Source organism: Pseudophryne corroboree, chromosome 6 (genome assembly GCF_028390025.1).
Source record: "Pseudophryne corroboree isolate aPseCor3 chromosome 6, aPseCor3.hap2, whole genome shotgun sequence".
NCBI classification, from domain to species: Eukaryota; Metazoa; Chordata; class Amphibia; order Anura; family Myobatrachidae; genus Pseudophryne; species Pseudophryne corroboree.
The window spans coordinates 756,903,569-756,924,303 of record NC_086449.1 but is presented as its reverse complement, the minus strand read 5'-3'; the positions used below and the strand labels follow the sequence as shown (position 1 = coordinate 756,924,303).

The 20,735-nt window shown below is 42.8% G+C and overlaps 1 protein-coding gene across 8 annotated transcripts in view; it reads left to right on the top strand.

The window, feature by feature from the left end:
* Positions 1-20,735, top strand: part of PCDH1 (protocadherin 1) — a 375,594-nt gene that overhangs the window by 218,278 nt on the left and 136,581 nt on the right. For 7 of the 8 annotated variants that reach the window (XM_063928552.1, XM_063928549.1, XM_063928553.1 and 4 more), the window contains exon 4: positions 12,218-12,256. The exons of the other annotated variant lie outside the window; for it this stretch is intronic. In XM_063928552.1, the coding sequence (XP_063784622.1) occupies positions 12,218-12,256 (39 nt within the window). The remainder of the gene's footprint in view (positions 1-12,217; positions 12,257-20,735) is intronic. 8 annotated transcript variants of the gene reach the window in all.

Here is a 20,735-nt window from a genome sequence, read left to right as displayed (position 1 = left end):
GGCAAAGACAGAGGTAGGAAGGCCCTGCTTGCAAGCTTACAATTTACATACATACATACATACATACATACATACATACATACATACATACATACATACATGTCACTAGGGAGGGGCTGTAGTCTGCTCCCAGGTGTCACTGATCGCTGGATAACCTCAAAATACCAGCTCCTATTCGGTAACAGGAGTTGGGTGCTGCACTGTAACTTTACGTGCAACAATGTAGGAGCCGGCAGTGCAGGCACAGCTGTGTGTGGGGGATGGTCTTCTGTATGCCGGCGGCCGGCCTCCCGACGTTCAGCATCCCGGCGCCGGCATACCGACATTTATTCTCCCTCTTGGGGGTCCACGACCCCCCTGGAGGGAGAATAAATAGCGTGGCGCGCCACCGTGCCCGCAGCGTGGCGAGCGCGCAGGGGGCTCATTTGTGCTCGCCCAGCTGTCAGTATGCCAGCGCTCGGGATTCCGGCGCCGGTATGCTGGTCGCCGGGAGCCCGGCAGCCGGCATACACTACTACACCCGTGTCTGGGGACTGCCCAGCAACTCCTGGACCCCCGGAAAAGCGTGCAGAGGACATACAGTATATACACACAAGAAGAGACAACAATTGTAGATGTGGGAATGTATCCACACACAAGGAACCAATGCCCACACTGGTTGTTGATGAATTACCCAGCTGCATTAATACTCATTGTTTCAGACCGCAATATATTTTCATTAGGTAATGAGTTGATACAGATGTGCCCTCGTACACTGTTGCTGCAGTGAGCCCATCTCAACACCAGCCAATCAGCTCTTAAGTGTCTATTTACATATTGCAGCTGATTGGATGGTGCGTTATCACCATGCACTTATCACTGCTTTATCACTTCTCCAGGCTTAATACATCTGCCCCACAGCAAGTGACATCGCAGTTAGGAGCTGATTGGCTGGTACTTTTTCTCCGTCCACTTTATCTCCATTCAAGGCTTAGGGGTACATTTACTAAGCAGTGATAAGAGCGGAAAAGTGAGCCTGTGGAGAAGTTGCCCATGGCAACCAATCAGCACTGAAGTAACATCTATAATTTGCATACTATAAAATGATACAGAGCTGCTGATTGATTGATGGGAAATTTCTCCACTGGCTCACTTCTCCGCTCTTATCACTGCTTAGTAAATGTACCTGTAAGTAACGAAACCTCCTAAATCCTCATTCATATCTAGGTGACAGGTCAAAGACCCCATAGACTTGTCCTGTGCTTTAAAAGCCCTGTGTACTATTTGGTGCTTTCCCCAACGTGAGAGTTTATGTTGCCATCTTCCTTAATTGTAACAATAGGTCCTTAATCTGTCTCATTTGCATAGTGTCATATGAGGAATGTAGACGACCAGGTTGTGATGAACAAAAGCTGAAGTACAGTTCTATACTATTTCTGTTGCACAAGAGTACCTGAGACAGCAGCACAGCTACTGATTAATGTCGGTTATTGTGACATAAAGTACTTCTGACAGCTTGTTCATACCCAGAAACCATGACAATTACTGGGGACTATTTTCCCACACTACAGTGGAGCGCTTCTCAGCCCCGGGCAGCCATACGATATGTTGAAAAGGTGTTTTTGTGTTATCTAATTATTTATTTTTTTGTAAATTCTTTAGCATCAGTAATAGGTTTAGATGTGCTGCTAACATATCCACCAACTGTGCAGGTGCTGCTGCTACCTCATGGCACTCATTAATAAGGCACTACAGTGTCTCTGCTGAATAATGGGAGCCTGGCAAGCAATTCATACGGGGTAGATGTAATGAGACATAGAGAGTGATAAAGTGGAGAGAGATAAAATGCCAGTCAATCAGCTCCTAATAGCCATATTACAGGCTATGTATTTGAAAAATGACAGTTGGGAGCTGATTAGTTGGTACTTTGGGGTCTATTCATGAAGCAGTGAAAAGAGTAGAGAAAAGGACCAGTGGAGAAGTTGCCCATGGCAACCAATCAGCATCTCCCTTACATTTTATAGAATGCACTTGATAAAGGCTTCCTTCAAAGCTGATTGGTTGTCATAGGCATCTTCTCCACTGGTCCTTTTTCTCAGCTTCATGAATAGACCCCTTTATCTCTCTCCAAGGCTTACCACCAGAATATTATTATTGTATTTATTTATAAGGTGCCAGTAGGTTCTGTAGCACTGAACATGGCAAGATGGTGGACCCCTACCCCTTTGAAGTAGAACTACCACCCAATAATAGTTCTGTGGATACTTTTCTCCCAAATCTGTCTGACTGCGAGTCCTGTGATATGGACTTTGCCAGCAGCAGGGGCTAATGGGCTGGAGAGCAGCCGTTAGGATAGGATGCTACCTGAGGACGAGTCTGCTGTAGCTGGATCTCTATAGAAGAAGCTGGTGCATTGTGGGACCAGTCTAGTGATTTACTGCAGCACTGGTGGATGCGGGTTACCTGCATGCAGGTGAAGTGAGCGGCCCCCCCGTCTCCCCCCGCACGCTCAGCACAGATCGCGCTGTGCTGAGCGGCAGGAGAGATGTGTGCTGAGCGGTTCGCTCAGCACACCTCTCCTGCATCGGCCCGTGGGTACTGGGCTTTACACTGCAAACTAGATTGCAGATTGAACACACCACACCCAAATCTAACTCTCTCTGCACATGTAAAATCTGCCTCCCCTGCAGTGCACATGGTTTTGCCCAATTGCTAACAAAAATCCTGCTGCGATCAACTTGGAATTACCACCTCAGTTGTTTGCACGTCACACCCAAATACACTGGGTTTAGCTACATAATGCAGCTAAACCTGTGCAAACTACTGGACACACTGGCCAAAATGCCAGATTTCGGGTGTCTCCACCTCAGGAGAATGTGAGCAGAAATAATAGGTGTCTGCTGCACTCACACCAAGCAGCACAAACAATTGAATAGCTGCAGGCACAAAACAATTGGAATATGCTTAAGTTCTTCAGACGCATTTCCAAACAAAAGTTTGCCTTGAAATGCCCTAAAAAGAGAAGTATGGCCGCTGTCCTATTTAGAGGGATTAAAAAAACAATCTAAGGAGTTATTTTGGTTTTTATTATGAGCCTCTAGAGACACTCTTAATTTTTTGTTAGTACAAAACTTAAAATGTATGTGTGTTTGTGTGTGTGTATGTATGTATATGTATGTATATGTATATATATATATATATATATATATATATATATATATATATATATATATATACACACACACACACACTCCCCCCCCATCCTCCGTGTCTGACATGGAATCATTTGAATATTACTCAAAAACTTTATTCTACACAGGATAAATAGACAATAAACGCACATAAAAAGTTAATTGCAAGCTTTGTGTAACAGTGTCTACGTTACACTGTATAATGGTAAAATGTTTGCATTAAATTTAGGTTAGAGACAGATTTGTGCACAAGATCTAGTTTTGTATAGTCTCCATTTCTCAAATGTGGAACGTTTCCATTATGCTTTGAATCTGATTTCTTGTCACAGATACACTAATAAAACTCTAAGCTCAGTACATAGCCAATATGTGATCCTTATGTTACATTGCAGAGTTTACATGTGCTATGAATGCATTTCCTTCAAATAAAACTGCAACATTTATAAATGAAGCATTTCTATTGAGCAGAGTGGTCATTTAGCCTTTTGCCGTAAAGACCGATTACGAGGTTGTTGGGTCATCCTGCACTCTGCGCCCACATTATTAGGGTATAGCATTTATTTTTCCACTCTCGTCTATTTCTGTTTTGTGACTCATTCCATCTCCATTCCATAAGCACTTAATGAACAGGTCATCACGACATCAGAGGAACCAGATTCCGCTGTAACCATGTCGCCGTGTTTGTGGCTGGACGAGACGCACGGCCTTGCTGTCTGTGGTCCGTTTATTCACCATGTTGGAGTACTGAAAAGCTAGCGGGTGCTAAGACCAGACTTCGAGCATATGCAATAGCTACTGTAGATGGTGAATGTACAAGTTGTAAACACAGATGACTTTAGTGTTCGTTTGGGCAGTGCCAGGTGGAGGTTTGCCCATAGCAACCTGTCAGGTTCTAACTAACATTTTATAGAATGCACTAAATGATATCTAGAATATTATTGGCTAGTGTGGACAACACTTCCCGCTTATCCTCTTGGAGGCTCATCCGGTTGATCTTTATTCGATATATACAATTATCAAGACTTTTCACTTCTCATCAGGTTAATCTTAGTGAACCCTATTTGGTTAAACCACCATAAAATGTAATAGTGGCGCTTATAGGGATGCAAATGTTAAAGTTTAAGGGCGATCTCCTATAAATTTTTGATCCTCTGGAGGGGAACACAATATTTTGGGTTTTGACACCAGTGTGTGCCAGGGGCTCCGTATTTTGCAGTTGCGCATAGTGTGCCTCTTGGTCTTAACCTAAAATGTCTCTTGCAAACGTGCGGACACAGAATCTAGATTCTCTTCCCACCGGGACCTGGGCAACTACGTGCCAATTAGTCACACTTCGATATAATCACAGCTTCCCTTCCTCTATCGCATCCCAACCCCTCCTTTAATTACAAATTGGACTTTTAACTTCGTATATATTAATCAATTGTTCCGTACCAGTCTCACAGCTTGCTGGAGTCATTAAAATTAAAGGAGCACGTAGGCTTCTGCGCCACCGGATGAACTCTGAGTGTTGACTGAAGGGATCAGCTCCCTCCCAAGTTTTATTTAAAATTAATTAAAATATACTCTAGTTGTCATGTTTGCTTAAAAATGGCATCCATCAGCCGAATGACTGGCTAATATTTTACCATCGCTAATCTATGCATTTGGAATAATAACATTCCCAGATAAACAGGTAGGCGGCATTGAAAATAAGTGGTGACTTGCTTTTGAGTCCGGTCTTACAATACCTGGAACTGCCGAAGTACGCTGTAGCCAGAACACAACAGTCAAATATTTGCAATATATATATATATATATATATATATATATATATATATATATATATATATATATATATATATTATAAATTTGCCGACTCTGTAGCTTCAAAATCCACTTAAGCCATCCTCCTGTCTTGTTTGTGTTATTTTATGCTATAGTTTAGGATTGCGTTTGCCAAGCACTGCTCTGAGACACCGTAACAGTCCAGGTTTTAAGGATTTCCAGTCTTGAGCACAGATGATTAAATCAAAATGGCTGAGGGACTATGTAGTCACCTATGTGCAAACTTGCCCATCCTTAAAACCTGGACTTGTTAGTGTGTCTTGAGGGCTCATTTTGATAAGCCCTGACTATATCGCTCATTTCCCCCTCCTGAGCAATTATAGTTTACTATATCGCCCAGTGTGTATGCAGCCGACAACGAGCGTTTCACTGCCCCGCGGGTCGTTAACGACCTTGGGTCTCGGCCATGCATGCAGCTCAATTTGGATTCATCAACCAAAACGCCATGCTCGGGCCAGCCACGGCATGACGTCACTGTGTGATACGCTCGCCGTCAGGCGGCCTTCCCACCGAGCACATCGCCTAGTTTGTACCCACCTTTAGAGGCCAGTTTAGCGTCAAGGGGGTGAGTATGATGACATTGTGGGGACACCTGGGTCCAGTCCATAGGATATGACTGAGTTGGCATGCAATGTATCCTAAATACCTAATGCCTTTATACGTATTGGGTCCAATTATGCAAAGACCTACTTTTTTTAGATTTATTCTTTAAAACCCTGTTTTGTTTTATTTCAAATATGAATTCATGTGTTTAATTCTTTTTGCTGTTTGTGAAGCTGCATAAAGCTGGGGTGAAGTATTGCCTCAGTGTTCTGTCCCGTCATGTTGTGAATTCCCCCTCTCCTTCCTCCTGCTCCTCCTCCTCCTCCTCCCTTCTGGGACAGATAAATAATACCAGTGTATGAGAAGAGAATGCACAGCCATTCCACACCGTAATGGCTTCTAATGCGACAGATCTTTGTTTAATAGACTTCTGGAGCTGCACTGATGTCTGGAAAATGAAGACTTCAAGGTTGCTCACAGCATAGAAGCCACAAAATATGTGTTTGAAGGCCTAGACTATTAACGGGTGACCCTGATTAACCCCAGCTAGACTTAATGGGGCCTTACATGAAGAATTTATGGGTTTATGCACCCGTAATGGAGTTATCCAACTTATGATGTTAATTGGAGTTGTAGAATGGGAGAAATCGCTCAAACGTGTAACATGGTCACTGCATATGAGTGATCGTAAAATACAATGCAATAGTGGGCTGGTGTAACAGGGAACTATGCCAACGCCTTACAATTCATCCTTGTGTGTATGTTTTGTCTTTTTTTTTTTTTTTTTAAATCAAGTTAGAAATGTGTCCATTGCCATGTTAACGGACTTTACAGATAGGGGTCCTCCCTCTTATCGGTTTTGCGCCATATTACGTCAGATGCTTGGCGTGACTGTGATGTTCTTCCATGTGTAGCCAGTCACCGTTATACCTAAATGTTGCATCTTCTTCGCATTGCAGCTGCATGTGGTGGCACACGGTGTACCAGGCACCTTAGATTAGTACTTTTGTGACAAAGGAATGGGTATAAAGTCTCAGATTAAGCAGAATTTTACTTGACGCTAGTCATTCACATTGGAGCACTGTCTTTACACAGAGTCGCACAAAGAAGTGTATGAAATGCCAGCGCCCGTAGTCCTTGTACCCTTGCATTGTACTTTTGTGGCATTAGTGATGCCAATAAGACGCATATTTTATGGTTGGGAAAAAGTCTCTGACTGGACGCTTAGGCCCCGAATGATCAAGCCTTGGAGAGTGATAAATTGCTCGGTGATAAAGCACCAGCCAATCAGCTCCTAACTGTCATTTTTCAAACCCAGCATGTGACACGGCAGTTAGGAGCTGGTTGGTTGTTACTTTATCACCGTGCAATTTATCACTCTCTCTCCAATGCTTGATAAATGTGGGCCTTAGTGTGGCTTAGGGGTCTATTTACTAAGCTTTGGGTGGAGATAAACTCAACGGCAATAACGTACCAGCCAATCCGCTCCTAACTGCCATGCCACAGGCTGGGTTTGAAAAATGACAGCTAGGAGCTGATTGGCTGGTACTTTATCCCCCGTGACTTTATCTCCATCCAAGGCTTAGTAAATAGACCCCTTAGTCACAAAGTCTGTGTGGTGCCAAATGGGACTCTTTGGTACGATTTGAGGATAGGTGTGTGTGTATAATACGTCTGTATGCTGCTTGAGGTTTAGCAATAGCTTTGGACTGTTTCGCCTGTGTGTTTGCGGTTTTATGGCGGTGTTACCTCAGTTTGAGCAAACAAGCTGGTATATCTATGTTGATATAAAGTGTAAATAGGCCTTATAAAGGCTAGTCTAGAGAAGCGTTTTACAAGCCTGTACCACTTTTTTAAATGGTTTAGAGCCCTAGGGTCATATGCAACCTGAATCCAGGTGTTTATCGAGCCGTTCACCAAAGTGGAAGAGCACGTTTACTATACAGGAATACACCGTACCGTTCTCACTGGCAAAAGGAGATAAAAGCTGCAACAAAACAAACACCCAATATGGACCACTTAGTATTTTTTCTTCCATCACATTGATAAATTACCGGCAGAAAAAACTATTTGCCATAAATACTTTTGACTTATAATGACTTTCTTATCCAATCTGTTGTTTTCTCTGCTATCTATAAAGAGGGATATTGATTGCTAAATGCTCTCAATATATCTCAAAAGCAGCAAAGACACCTATAGAGTATATCAAGAGCCCGCACTACAGGACCTTCAGCTGGGCCTCAGTGATGTTTGATGGGATTACACCAGAGGTTCCCAAACTCTGTTCTCTCAAGGCACCCTAACATTCCAGGTTTTAAGGATAGCCATGGTTGAGCACAGATGGTTAAATCAAATTGACTGAAGTGCTAATTAAGTCACCTATGCTCTTGCATTGATATCCTTAAAACCTGGATTGTTAGGTTACCATGAGGATTGAGGGGTCTATTTACTAAGCCATTTACAGAGATAAAGTGGATGGAGATAAAGTAGCAACCAATCGGCTTCCTAACTGCCATGTCACAGGTTGTGACAGGAGCTGGTTGGTTGGTACTTTATCTCCGTCCACGACTTAGGAAATAGACCACTGAGTTTGGTACCCTCTGGGCTGTACCGTCCAAATGTTGGCTCAAACCAACAACCCAGCAGTTGTCCATTAAACAACAAACTGGCGGCCATGTTCATAATATTTCAATTTAAAATCTACTGATCCTATGACCGAGCTCATTAAACATATAGCCAAATGGGCGTTGACTCCATCCTTTTCTTTGGCTTATAAACTTTGTTTGGAACAGTTAATGGCCCCACTAGTGCTATATACAGTGCAAGAGAAAGAATAATGGCCAGTGTCCAATAATCCCCACCCCAGCCTAAAGATCATTAACAACATGGGATAGTTTAACTGCAATTTCAATAACCTTACTAAAATGTCCAGTACCATAAAACAGATGAGCGAAAATCAGTTATCTTTTATGTATATTTTGTAACAAGATTTTATGTTTAGTGATAAATAATTACAAAGATAAACCAGTCTTGATGATGCATGTGTAGCATAAAGTTAGAATTGGGAATGTAACAAGAGGCACTAAAAAAGCTAGAAATATTTTCAATCATTGATCAGTAAATGTCACAGCGTTCACTTTCTGGTTATCCTAGGTCAAGGATAATTCAAGCTTTCAAGTGGGTACTTACAACTCTCTTAATGGAATTCACACATGTTGTACTGTAGGTGGTTGGCCTTACTCACCCAGTCGGGGTTGGAATCCAATTATTTGAGTGCCAAAATGTGTTACTTTGTTTACTGTGGGCTGGGGAGCTGATCACTGTAGGCCCTCATTAAACTGGTTCTCCACTTGACGTTATTAAACCCTTATAGGTGATAGCACATTTTATAGAGCAGCCTAGGAGTTCCAACAGAACGATCAAATTGTTCCATTCCAGATGGGTGTAATGATCATCCCTGCTGCCAATTACCAATCAAATCATTGCTCACTATGCTTTATTTTACTATCAGTATAATCCCACAACACTTACCTTGTCATAGGCCTGTATCACATACAGTAATAATCAAATTATTGACTATTATTTGAAACAATCTGTACCTTTTTTGTTAGCTTATAGTGGCTCTTCTCTTTTTTTTTTTTTTATATTACATTTTCCTTTATAGTGGTAAATGTTTGTCAAGTATCCCCTAAAGTGTGTTCGTTTAGCACCCCCCGGACATGTTAAGATGTTTTCAGGTGATCCTTTTGTGTTGCTGCGGAATGTTGTGTCTACTGTATGTTAATTATACTTATCCTTTTTATGAATCTAAGGGGGTTATTTACCAAGCGCTGAAGAGAGATAAAGTACCAACCAACCAGCTCCTGCCTTTTTTACGTTGAAGCAGACTTGTCTGCATTTGCACTATTTTATTAAACCAGGGGTGGGGAACCTTTTTTCTACCAAGGGCCATTTGGATATTTATAAAATCCTTCGGGGGCCATACAAAAATTATCAACTTAGAAATTAGCCTGCCCCCAGTCAGTAGTTATGGCCCCAGTCACTTGTTATGCCCGATTAGATTTGCCCCCAATCAGTTGTTATGCCCCATTAGATATGCCTACTGTCAGTTGTTTTGGCCCATTAGATATGCCCCGTCAGTTGTTATGCCCCATTAAATATGCCCCATTAGATATGCCCCATTAAATATGCCCCCTAGTAGTGCCGCTTACACACACACACATTAAAATAAAAAAAAACCCACAATGCTCACCAGCACTGCTCCTGCTTCCGGACCGCTGCCCTCCCTCTCCTCGAAACTATGGGAGATGTCATGACATCTCTCCCATAGCGCCGCACAGCCACACATGTACACTGCCTGAGCCAGAAGCTGGAGCTCAGGTGTGAGCTCCTTCCTCCGGCTGCTGCTGAGGAGCCGGGCGCCCGCTGGTGGTAAAATCTCAGCGGGCGCTCTGCATCTCCTCTCGTTTAGGTGAGCCTAGCCGGGCCGGATTAAGTGGCTTTGAGGGCCTTATACGGCCCCCGGGCCTGAGGTTCCCCACCCCCTGTATTAAACCTTCGGATTAACCACATCACACAATAGAGGTAACCGATTTGTGGGCGGGATAAATATTCATGAGGATGCAGCCTATCGATACACCAGGAAGCGTAATCACTGAGGCTCCAGGCGCTTTGTGCCGCATTGCCTCTGTGATGTCACTAGATCCTAGTGAATTGCCGGGCAGAATATACATTCAACCCATCACGTTGCTACACAACTGTTCAGCTTTGGTGCAGTAGGCACGTTTGTGTTAGGGGTGGACATCAGAAGCCCAGCATCGAATGGTTGCGTGGCATCCAACATCAAAATCATGCGATGCCCACTAGCAATCGCATCTTAGCCATATGATTGTATAACCATCGATGGTTATAGTGTGCATGCACAGAAGCAGCTGGATGTTTGCGCACCACACCTGAGATGTGGACACCACTTCCTCACAGCTAGATTCAAACAGTCAGCCATGGGAATCGGAAAGCAGCAATCGTGGCAAGCCTGCTGTTCAATGGTAAAAGTACTACCATCGAATCATGAACATCGATGTCCAGCCCTACTTTGTGTACATTTCCTTGGGACTTGAATGCCGCAGTTAACACTGCGCAGAGGGCTACGCATGTATTGCCCAAGGCTTGTAAGAAAGTACTTTATTTCTGTTTCCTGCAGTGGAACTGTACAATTTTGTCAGACGATAAATGGGGGGGGGGGTTCAATTGTTTGAAAAGTCGGTTGGGTGTCTTCCCCCCTGTCTATTAGGAAAAAACAGACACCCAACTGACTTTTCAAACGAATACCCCCCATAGAATGTTTCTGATTTATTGACGGATAGCGAGAGGTGGATTGCGGTAGACCAAGCTTCCATGCAAATATGGTGTTGTCGTGCGGAGCGTACAGGAGATGTTTGCTTTGCATGAAACGGTTATTAACTTCTTCTTCCCTACAGCTAGAAGGCAAACCCACACAGCTAGAACATACATTGTAATTCAGATCTCATGACTGATTTGATGAAGCCATATTCATGACCGTGGCGCCTGTGGGTCCACTTCAGCACCATCCAGCGACGTCACTAGTGAATTCATTAGCTGCGTATCTGCAATTTCTAATGACTGACTTCATGCTGTGACAGATGCACTTTAAAGAACAAGCAAACCTATTATGGTATCTGGATGATAGATCTACAGTGTCTAGGTAGACACAAGTCTATAGGTCAACACCATACAGTAGGTATGCATTAGGTCAACATGTTGACAGGACAATGGTCGACACACACTTTTTTTCATGTTTAACAATTGCTTGATTTACTATTCACGAGGATTATGATTGGGAATACATTTCTACAACAAGACTTGACCCAAAAAAACTGAAGAACAAAACACCCTGTGTCGATCATTGTCATAATGACCTTTTGACCCTGTTGACCTTTTACCTGTCAGCCTTTTGTACTGGTCTATCTAAGGCATGTTGACCTATTGACTGTCACCTTAAATACTGTAGATCTATATCACCACACCCACCTATTATTAGGCCTTATTTTAAAGCCTCTGTTATGGAGCTAACACTGTAGCCGTAATACTGTATATCATGTACTTAAAAGATAATGCAACCCACTAAAAAATAAGTATCAGGTGGTGTAGTAACAGTTAAAGCAAAACTCAGACTCGCCTGCCTGCACTTAGTTCCCTGGTTGCGCCAGGGTACCCGGTGGCTGTAACAGACCAATGGGTAAGGCTGCTTTCCGTTCTACCTGCTTGAAACAAGGTAAGTGAGTGTCAGCGTCTAGCATCTCAGCGTCGCATTCAGATGAACAGTAAGTTCATGGAGGGCGGAGAATTAAGAACTGCTATAAGAGTGGGACCGTTGGGGACCCAGGTATAAGTTTGCCTTTTGCTTTAACAATTTATATTCCACTCAAAACTACTTTTTTAAGTTTGATGGAGTTCTCCTTTAATGGAGTCCATCCTGAAGATTATCTGTAGATGCGGTTGTGGACTGCTGTCTTTTAAAGTGGCAAAAAGCCTTTCATGTAACTTTGTTTGCATCCATATCTGCAGTCGTGTGAATTTTTGCTTTTCATAAAACCTACCTGTATACCAAATCTATTTTCATACAAGACACGTTCTTGTTTTCTCCACTTAACTTTCAGATCGGAGTACTTCTGTCAGACTTCCTAATTGAACAGACAGTAAGTGGAACATTGTGTGCCAATACTTTGCTTTTCTCTGTTTTTTTTTTCTTTTTTTTTTTTCTTTTTATGTTGAGATTTTTATATTTTATTTCTTTTTTTTCATTATCTTCTTTTTCTTTTTTTTCTTTTTTTGCTGCTTTTTGGCTGTCAAAAGTTCAAAGCAACTCCTGAAGATGGTTTTACTTCCAACTTGTAATTAAGTCAGAGCTGCTTTTTGTCAACCACAAGAAAGTGCTTTTATGGAGCATAATGGTTGTGCTGATGTTTTCCAGAGACAGTCTAGGTATCCTGATAATTATTTCGTAAAAGGAAACAAATAACCAACAAATGTTTTAACAGGAAGTGTCAGAAGATTTAACTGGTGCTTCTGCAGTTTATAGAATTTCGGAGCCTAATACGGTTCTTTGTTGGGTGTCGCTATCCCTCGTAGATTTATAAAGTGGGATTATTTTCTTACTAATGAATTTTTATACTATGACAGTGGAGGCAGCCATTTTCAAGAGAATTGGTTTAATATTAATTATATCTTTTTGAATTTTGTCACCAATTTCTAGAGAATTGATAGGCTGCACGTTTGTTAATTTGTTTTAATGCAATGTCACTGGTGCCTAGAGAATGAATGCGCTGTATAGGCTCATTAGTATTGGTTCAAAATGGCCGTCTCAGCAGTGTATCAAAGCTTGGAGAGAGATAAGATCAGCTTCTGTTATTTTACAAACACGGCCTGATTGGTTGATATTTTATAGCTCTACACCAGAGGTTCTCAAACTCGGTCCTCGGGGGCACACACAGTGCATGTTTTGCAGGTAACCCAGCAGGTGCACAGGTGTATTAATTACTCACTGACACATTTTAAAAGATCCACAGGAGGAGCTAATTATTTCACTTGCGATTCTGTGAGGAGACCTGCAAAACATGTACTGTGTGCGCCCCCGAGGACCGAGTTTGAGAACCTCTGCTCTACACTATAGCTCTCTCCAAGGTTTAAAACATTCCCCCCCCCCCCTAAGTCTGTATTTTTCTGTGACGGTTAATGACTCTACCGTAAGCTCATTTCCCTTTAGACTGTATAAAATTGCACTTCATATTAAGACTGTCCAGCACAAGCCGGCAGTCTGCCTTTCTGTATAAATGGCCAGTTCTGCACCCTAGTCCATTAAGGCCTCTTCCTGTGCCTAAAAGCAAAGTACATGTCATAGTGGTAATTATAAATATGTTTACTGAGGCCTGATCCAGTTCACTGTGATAATAGCTGTCTATTGGCACACATTCACTTTCTGCTTGTGGTTTTCAGGAATATTAAAGTAGATGTGCTTAAGCGCCTATATTTAGCTGTACGTGAGAGGTTTAATTTCCAGTTTTCTTCAGAAAACCAGGAAGCAATTTATTGCAGGACATCTTGAGGAAAAAAGGTTCAAAGTGCTTTTGATCTCTCATTCTCCATTGACATTTCCAAAAAAGTCTCTTGACAGATGTAAACTTTTTTTTTCTTTTCTTTTTCTATTAAATATATTGCTTTTGCCTGGTCTTCTGTATAGTAGGAACATTTGGGGTATTTATGTGTTTATCCAAGCAGCAAGCTGTCCCTGCACTGGTTATGTTTGAAGCTTTCAGTAACTCTGATCTTTCTGTCCTTGGTTATGGCAGAGCACTGTCCTAAAGCCGAACAATAGCCAGAACGTTCTATTTCTGTTGCATCAGCTGTTGGAGGAGCTGCAATACTTTATAGGAATTATTGATCTACATGTTGCCAATCGCTGTTTATATTGCTCACGTGATCCTCACAGGGGCGTAACCAGAACTGTGGCCCCCATACCAACATTTTGAAGGGACCGCCTCCCACTTCCAGAGAGACACCTCTCCAGAGCAGTTATTGTATGTGCCATAGTAGGGTCCTAGATCACATTATACCACACAGTGCACCCAGTTCATATTATAGCAAAGCTTGGAGACAGATAAAGTACCTGCCAATCAGCTCCTAATTGCCATTTTGCATGTTGTGTTTGATAAATGACAGGAGCTGGTTGCTTGGGGGTCTATTTACTAATAGGCCCTACACACATGCCAATTTGTTTGAAAGATATGAACGATCTCGTTTATAAATGAACGAGAACTCGTTCATATCTTTCAGTGTGGGGGCTCCAGCGATGAACAATGCACGGCCCCGCGCTCGTTCATCGCTGGTCCCCCGTCGGCTGTGCATGCAGGCCAATATGGACGATCTCGTCCATATTTGCCTGCACTTCAATGGAGCCGCGTGACGGGGGGAGTGAAGAAACTTTACTCCCCCCGTCACTGCCCCCCCCCCCCCCCCCCCCCCCGCCACCGGGTCGCCCGTCGGATGTATCCGCCGTCGGGGCAGCTTGGCGGCGGATCGGCATGTCTGTAGGGCCCTTTAGTCTTGGAGAGAGATAAAGGGTCTATGTACTGAGAGAGATCAAGTGGACGGAGATAAGTACCAACCAACCAGCTCCTAACTGTCATTTTTTTAAACATCGCCTGTAACATGTCAGTTAGGAGATGATTGGTTGATACTTTATCTCCATCCACGTTAGGGTCTATTCATGAAGCAATGAAAAGTGTGGAGAAAAGAGTCACTGGAGAAGTTGCCCATGGCAACCAATCACCTGCTCTGTATTTTATAGTATGCAGATTATAAATGTTACTTCAATGCTGATTGGTTGCCAGGAGCAACTTCTCCACTAGCTCACTTCTCCACTCGTATCACTGTTTCAAGAATAGACCCCTTAATCTCTCTACAAGGCTTTGTACATAGACCCCATAATTTCCCTTCAAGCTTTGGTACATTTGCCCCTTAGTCACATTGTAGTACCCCAAGTTAACAATGCCACATTATACTGCCGCCAGTACACATGTCACACAGTGCTTAGCGGGCATTTCCTGGAACCTGGTAGACAACTTTGTGGTTTATGGCCCAGATTTATTAAGCCTTGGAGAGTGATAAATTGCACAGTGATAAAGTATAGCAACTAGCTCCTAACTCCTTTTTCAAACTAGATGCATCATCGCGTGTAGAGTGATAACATGGGGAGATATAAAGTACCAGCCAATCAGCACCTATCTGCCATGTCACAGGCTGTTTTTGAAAAATGACAGGAGCTGGTTGGCTGGTAGTTTATCACTTTCCATTTTATCACTCTGCAAGCGATGATGCATCTAGCCCTCACAGACTGTCACATGAGTTAGGAGCTGGTTGGTTGGTACTCTATCACCATGCAATTTATCACTCTCCAAGGCTTGATAAATCTGGGCCTAAGTACTAAGCCTTGGAGAGAGAAGGTGCCAGCCAACCAGTTCCTGACATTTTTCAAACACAGCCTGTAACATGGCCGTTAGGTTCGTTTGGTAATATCTTTCAATATGCGCTTTACAAAGTGCTTTGAGCGGCGTCCTCATAGGACCTCATATTATTTCTTACCGAGCCTTAACGACTGTGAACCCTGCAGATACATTGGAATGACATTATTTGTTCAGTGCCAGCGTCGGACAGTTTGCTCGACGACGTTGATGTGCCTTACAGAAATCAAGGTGACGCGTCCATCTTCTCCAGTTCTGCCAGATAATTCCCGTCCCTTTCCTTCGGTAGGCTCTGCGCAGACCCGTGTAGCGGAGGGGTTAAATTTGAGGCACCGGCGCTGACACTAGTGTGTGTCTTGAACAAGGCGTGCTCTGACACTGAGCGTGCAGGTCTTTAGCGAGCAGCTGGCCTGGTTCATAGGTCCTTCATTCTGAGGAATTCACTGCTTTCTGTCCTCATGGAAACCAAGCGACAAAAGACCTTTATTGTTGCGCCCTCTTCCCTCCCTCTGTGACTTAATGCACTAAAGATATCATAAAGCAGCCACTCAGCTGCACGCTAATATGTCTGCCTGTTTCAGTACCCACACCTGTATAGCATGTAGTGATAGGGTGTCTGAGATGCTGATGGAACCCTTTAAGCCCAGCTGTGACTGTTTACGCAATAGCTTTTTACCACTGATTAGTAGTTAGATTTTATGGTCTTCAGCTACTTTTAGTCTCCTTTTAGGCTTACACCGTACATTAACTTGCCACCCCCGACTGTTTATGGATTTAGCCTTGGTGTGACGTTGTTCACTTTTGTGCAGATTGTGTGCTTACCTTCACAAGCAACGCTCCATTTATGTGTTGTGTCTGATTATTGGAATAAATACCTCGTAGAGTTTTACTAAACCGTTGGCAATCGTAGCAATAGTTCTCAATGTTCTGGTATTGGCTGGCATCAGTCCTATACAAATCGGGATCAATTCAGTTTGACGCGAGTTTGGTGTTATGGCGGCGTGGAAGCTCTGCAAGCGGCATCATAACTTGCCCGATCTCGCCCCGCATGCGTGGCTTTTTGTATGCAGCCCTATGGAGCTGCAAACAAAGATCTGCAAGTCTGGAGGAACTATTAAGTGCAGAATAGAACTGTATATATGATTGAGTCACATCTAATAGAATTGAGCCATATTTTACCTTCCAGTGGAGGAGGGACAAGTACAGAGGGAGGGCAGGCATGCAGGTACTAATCACCTGCAAACGGAGTTGAGCTGCAGGATGTGAAATACTTATATAGTACATTGGGTGCCGAGCTGCACCAAAAACAGGACACTGTACACACAGCGTAATCATTTTTATTATTACTGACCCTCCCTTTGTTCTGTGCACTTTAGGCTAGTGCCTAGATCAGAGGATCTCCAACGCGGTCCTCAAGGTAACAGGTTTTAAGTATATCCAATGCTTGGCCACAGGTGACTTAATTAGCACCTCAGTCAATTTGATCTAACCATCTGTGCTGAGCCAGGGATATACCTAAAACCTGGACTGTTGGGGTGCCTTGAGGACCGCGTTTGATAACCTCTGGCCTATATTGTCTTTTAAGGTGAATACACCCCTGACCGTACCCAGGCAACCATTTTTATAATCCACGTAACTTTTGCGCTCAGCTCTAGTTTGAGAATGAAGCGTCTTGTACTGTTGCAGCATATCACGAAGGAAGGCCTCCGGGGCTGCTTGCTATTCCTCCTGCGGTCTCACCACGGATGGGGAGTTAGACGCGCTAGCAAGGACACTGGCAGCTGGCACAGCCAGCCGGGTTATGTGGACAGAGGAGTGCGGCACTATTGGTATTCAGGGTACATGTCAGGAAACTGATATATGCAGTGCTATAACAGGAGGTCTATTGTCAATATTAAAATATAGGGAAATGATACTGATCTAACCACAGTCATATCTGACTTCCTCTTAGAAATAATAAGTATAAGTATTCACTGGCAGATCAAACATTCGGAGATATTATCCGGAGGTGCTTAACAGAGTAAGGTGCGAGCTTCCATATGAGTGGCACAGTAAGGGTTACAGTGATCAGTGTTTGGTCCCATAATTGTTTATCATGCAACGGGTTAAGTTGAAGACTCGGGGTGATGTAACACTGAATCCTGCACACACAGGATTCCTGCTTTGTCTTTTGTTTTATTTTCTAGGTGTGTTTTGCCTGTAGAAAGGTGACAGATATTAGACGTTCGATATTTGTACCTTGCGGCCTCTTTGATTCCGGATTAGCATTCTCTAGTTATTTTCTGTTCCTACCATGGACTTTTATCTACTCCTTATTTGTTAACATATAAGATGTCTTCACTTTTTTTTTTTTCAGTTGCCCTTTTTTCAGTTGCCCATCCTAGGTTTTCTTTTTTTGTTTTTGTTTCATGGTCTCTGGTTGGAGCCTTTTTTTTTTTTCTTTTAATTTGTTGCCTTTTGATGTTACCATCTTCCCTGGTATTCTTTTCTCGCGCTCTTTGTACACACGCTCTTCCTCCATATGCCAGAGATTCCTCTGAGAGGCCAGTTGTGTCTGTGTGTGCACTTGATGTAACTGATTTATCTTAACACAGGCAAGACCAGAGAAAATACAGAGCCAGTTAAGAATTGCCAGTCGTCTGTAAAATTGTATCCTGGGTTTTCCCATTTAGAAGTCTGTGTAGTGCTTTTAATAACGGTTCTTTAGCCGCCAGAATGTTCCCACAGTAAAGAAAAAAAAGAGAATATCTGTATCTGGATAGAAGGGAAGATTTCTGTGACCTGCCGCTTTAGAGAGGAAAATAACCGCGTTTCTGTGGAGAGTTTTTAATTAATTTTTTCTTTCTTTTTAGTTTTATAACCGGGGCCTCAATGTATCTTTTGAGTGTCATTTGCATGTTGGTAGTCTATTTGCTGATATAGGTTTTTTTTTTTTTTTTTACTAATATAACACTTATTAACAATCTGTAACCTCTAACCTATGAAACACGCTCAACACACAGCTGCTACTTCTTACTGATGTAGCACTTTATAACACTTAACCTGTCACCAGTGTGGTGCCTTGGGGTGGTTGGCTTGTGCTGGCCTGGAGGTGGTCCCTTGCCATGGACTTGAACCTGATGTTAGGGACCCACCAGATGAGCTCACCTGGTCGCAGTTGGTGGGCCCATATTTTTGTCCAAAATTATTCTTAGCACCTCAAACTTCGAGTTCATTCTAATTAGCAGTGTTTAGTATTTAGAGTGTGCACCTGCATTTTCTCTATCTTCTAACAGGACTCCTTATTCAGAGATATACACATATCCGATGGTTGGAGATCTGTGCATGCGCAGGACCTTCACAGCACATGTGCAGGTCTCTCTCTGCAACTACGGTCACCAGTGCCTGTAAGTCGCAGCATGGTTGTCGTGCTGCGGCTGTTTGGGGGTGAGGGTGGCCGGTGTACTAAAGCGGTGGCATGTCTAGATGTCCGGTGTTGCGATCATTGCGATGGTGATCGGATGCTGCATTTACGGATGCAGCACTTGGATCTCCTGATGCCGGCAGTGGGCCTCTTTTTGTCCTCAGATGCCTCCTGCGGCATTAGCATATATTTGCATCGCACAGCAGCGATGCAAATGGCGTCCACCTTCTCTGATAACATATGCTCGCTTGAAGAACGATTGATGAGGAAATATACGTGGATGCTGGCCAGATTTGTGGAAATCTTTTAATAAAAAACTGAATTTTCTAAAGGAAACCCACAGTTGCAAACATTAAAGACCTTTAGTTCGTCTGCACAAATTTTCACGGACAAGTCATAAAGTGTTCTCCTGTGTTTTAGCCGTTCCATGGCATGGAATGCAAAGTACAGTACATTACCTGCAGTCCATGGCTGCTGTGAAAATTCCGTAGCCTTGATGTAAATATCACATTGTAGAGACCTCTCACTACAGCCTGGGTAATTGCTAGTCTGCTGTTTGCTGGAGGCACGCTGCATTATTTATAAGCACCTACAATTTATAGAGATATTCTTATTTCAGTCACTGGCTGACCAGCACATTTCTGTAACACAGCTGTGCTGGAAAGTAGACATTTTCACACCTGTTCATAACCCGAATTCTGGTGTTTAGATGACTCTGCCTTCGCCTGAGCCACAAATGCTGCTGCAATAGGGGTCCTTGTTACATACATTGGAAAATACCAGAAAGATTATTTTTCTTACCAGCAGTATTTGGGTTTTGAGCTTTTGGTCTTTGATAGTGCTGAAGAAAGAACTCTAATTTTGGGCATAGACTAGAAGCACAGTGGTTAGCATTGCTGCTTCATAGCGCAGGTGTCATGGGTTCAGTTCCAACCAGGGCACCATCTCTGTGGAGCTTATATGATTTTTTTTCCCCCTCCTGTTTGCGTAGGATTCCTCCTAGTGCTCGAGCTTCCTCCCACGCTTCAAAGACATTAAGTGTGTGTGTGTGTGTGTGTGTGTGTGTGTGTGTCTGTGTATGTGATGTGGAAAATAGATTGTCCGCACCACTGAATGATTTAATATGTTGTATAAAGCACTGTATAATATATATGTGCTGTATAAAGAATGATAATAAATTATTACAGGTTGAGTATCCCTTATCCAAAATGCTTGGGACCAGAGGAATTTTGGATATGGGATTTTTCCGTAATTTGGAATAATTACATACCATAATGAGATATCATGGTGATGGGACCTAAATCTAAGCACAGAATCCATTTATGTTACATATACACCTTATACACACAGCCTGAATGTAATTTTAGCCAATATTTTTTATAACTTTGTGCATTAAACAAAGTGTGTGTACATTCACTCAATTCCTTTATGTTTCATATACACCTTATACACACAGCCTGAAGGTCATTTAATACAATATTTTTAATAACTTTGAGTATTAAACAAAGTTTGTGTACATTGAGCCATCAAAAAACAAAGGTTTCACTATCTCAGTCTCACTCAAAAAAGCCCGTATTTCGGAATATTTCGTATTTTGGAATATTTGGATATGGGATACTCAACCTGTATAGTGATTTATGTTGGCACTAACTAGCTCCCTCTAACTAACTTTGGGCCCGTGGCGAGCTTAGCTTGCCACAGGTTCTATTCCCCCTTGGGTGGTGGTGTGGACCCACCACCCGAGTGGGAATACCA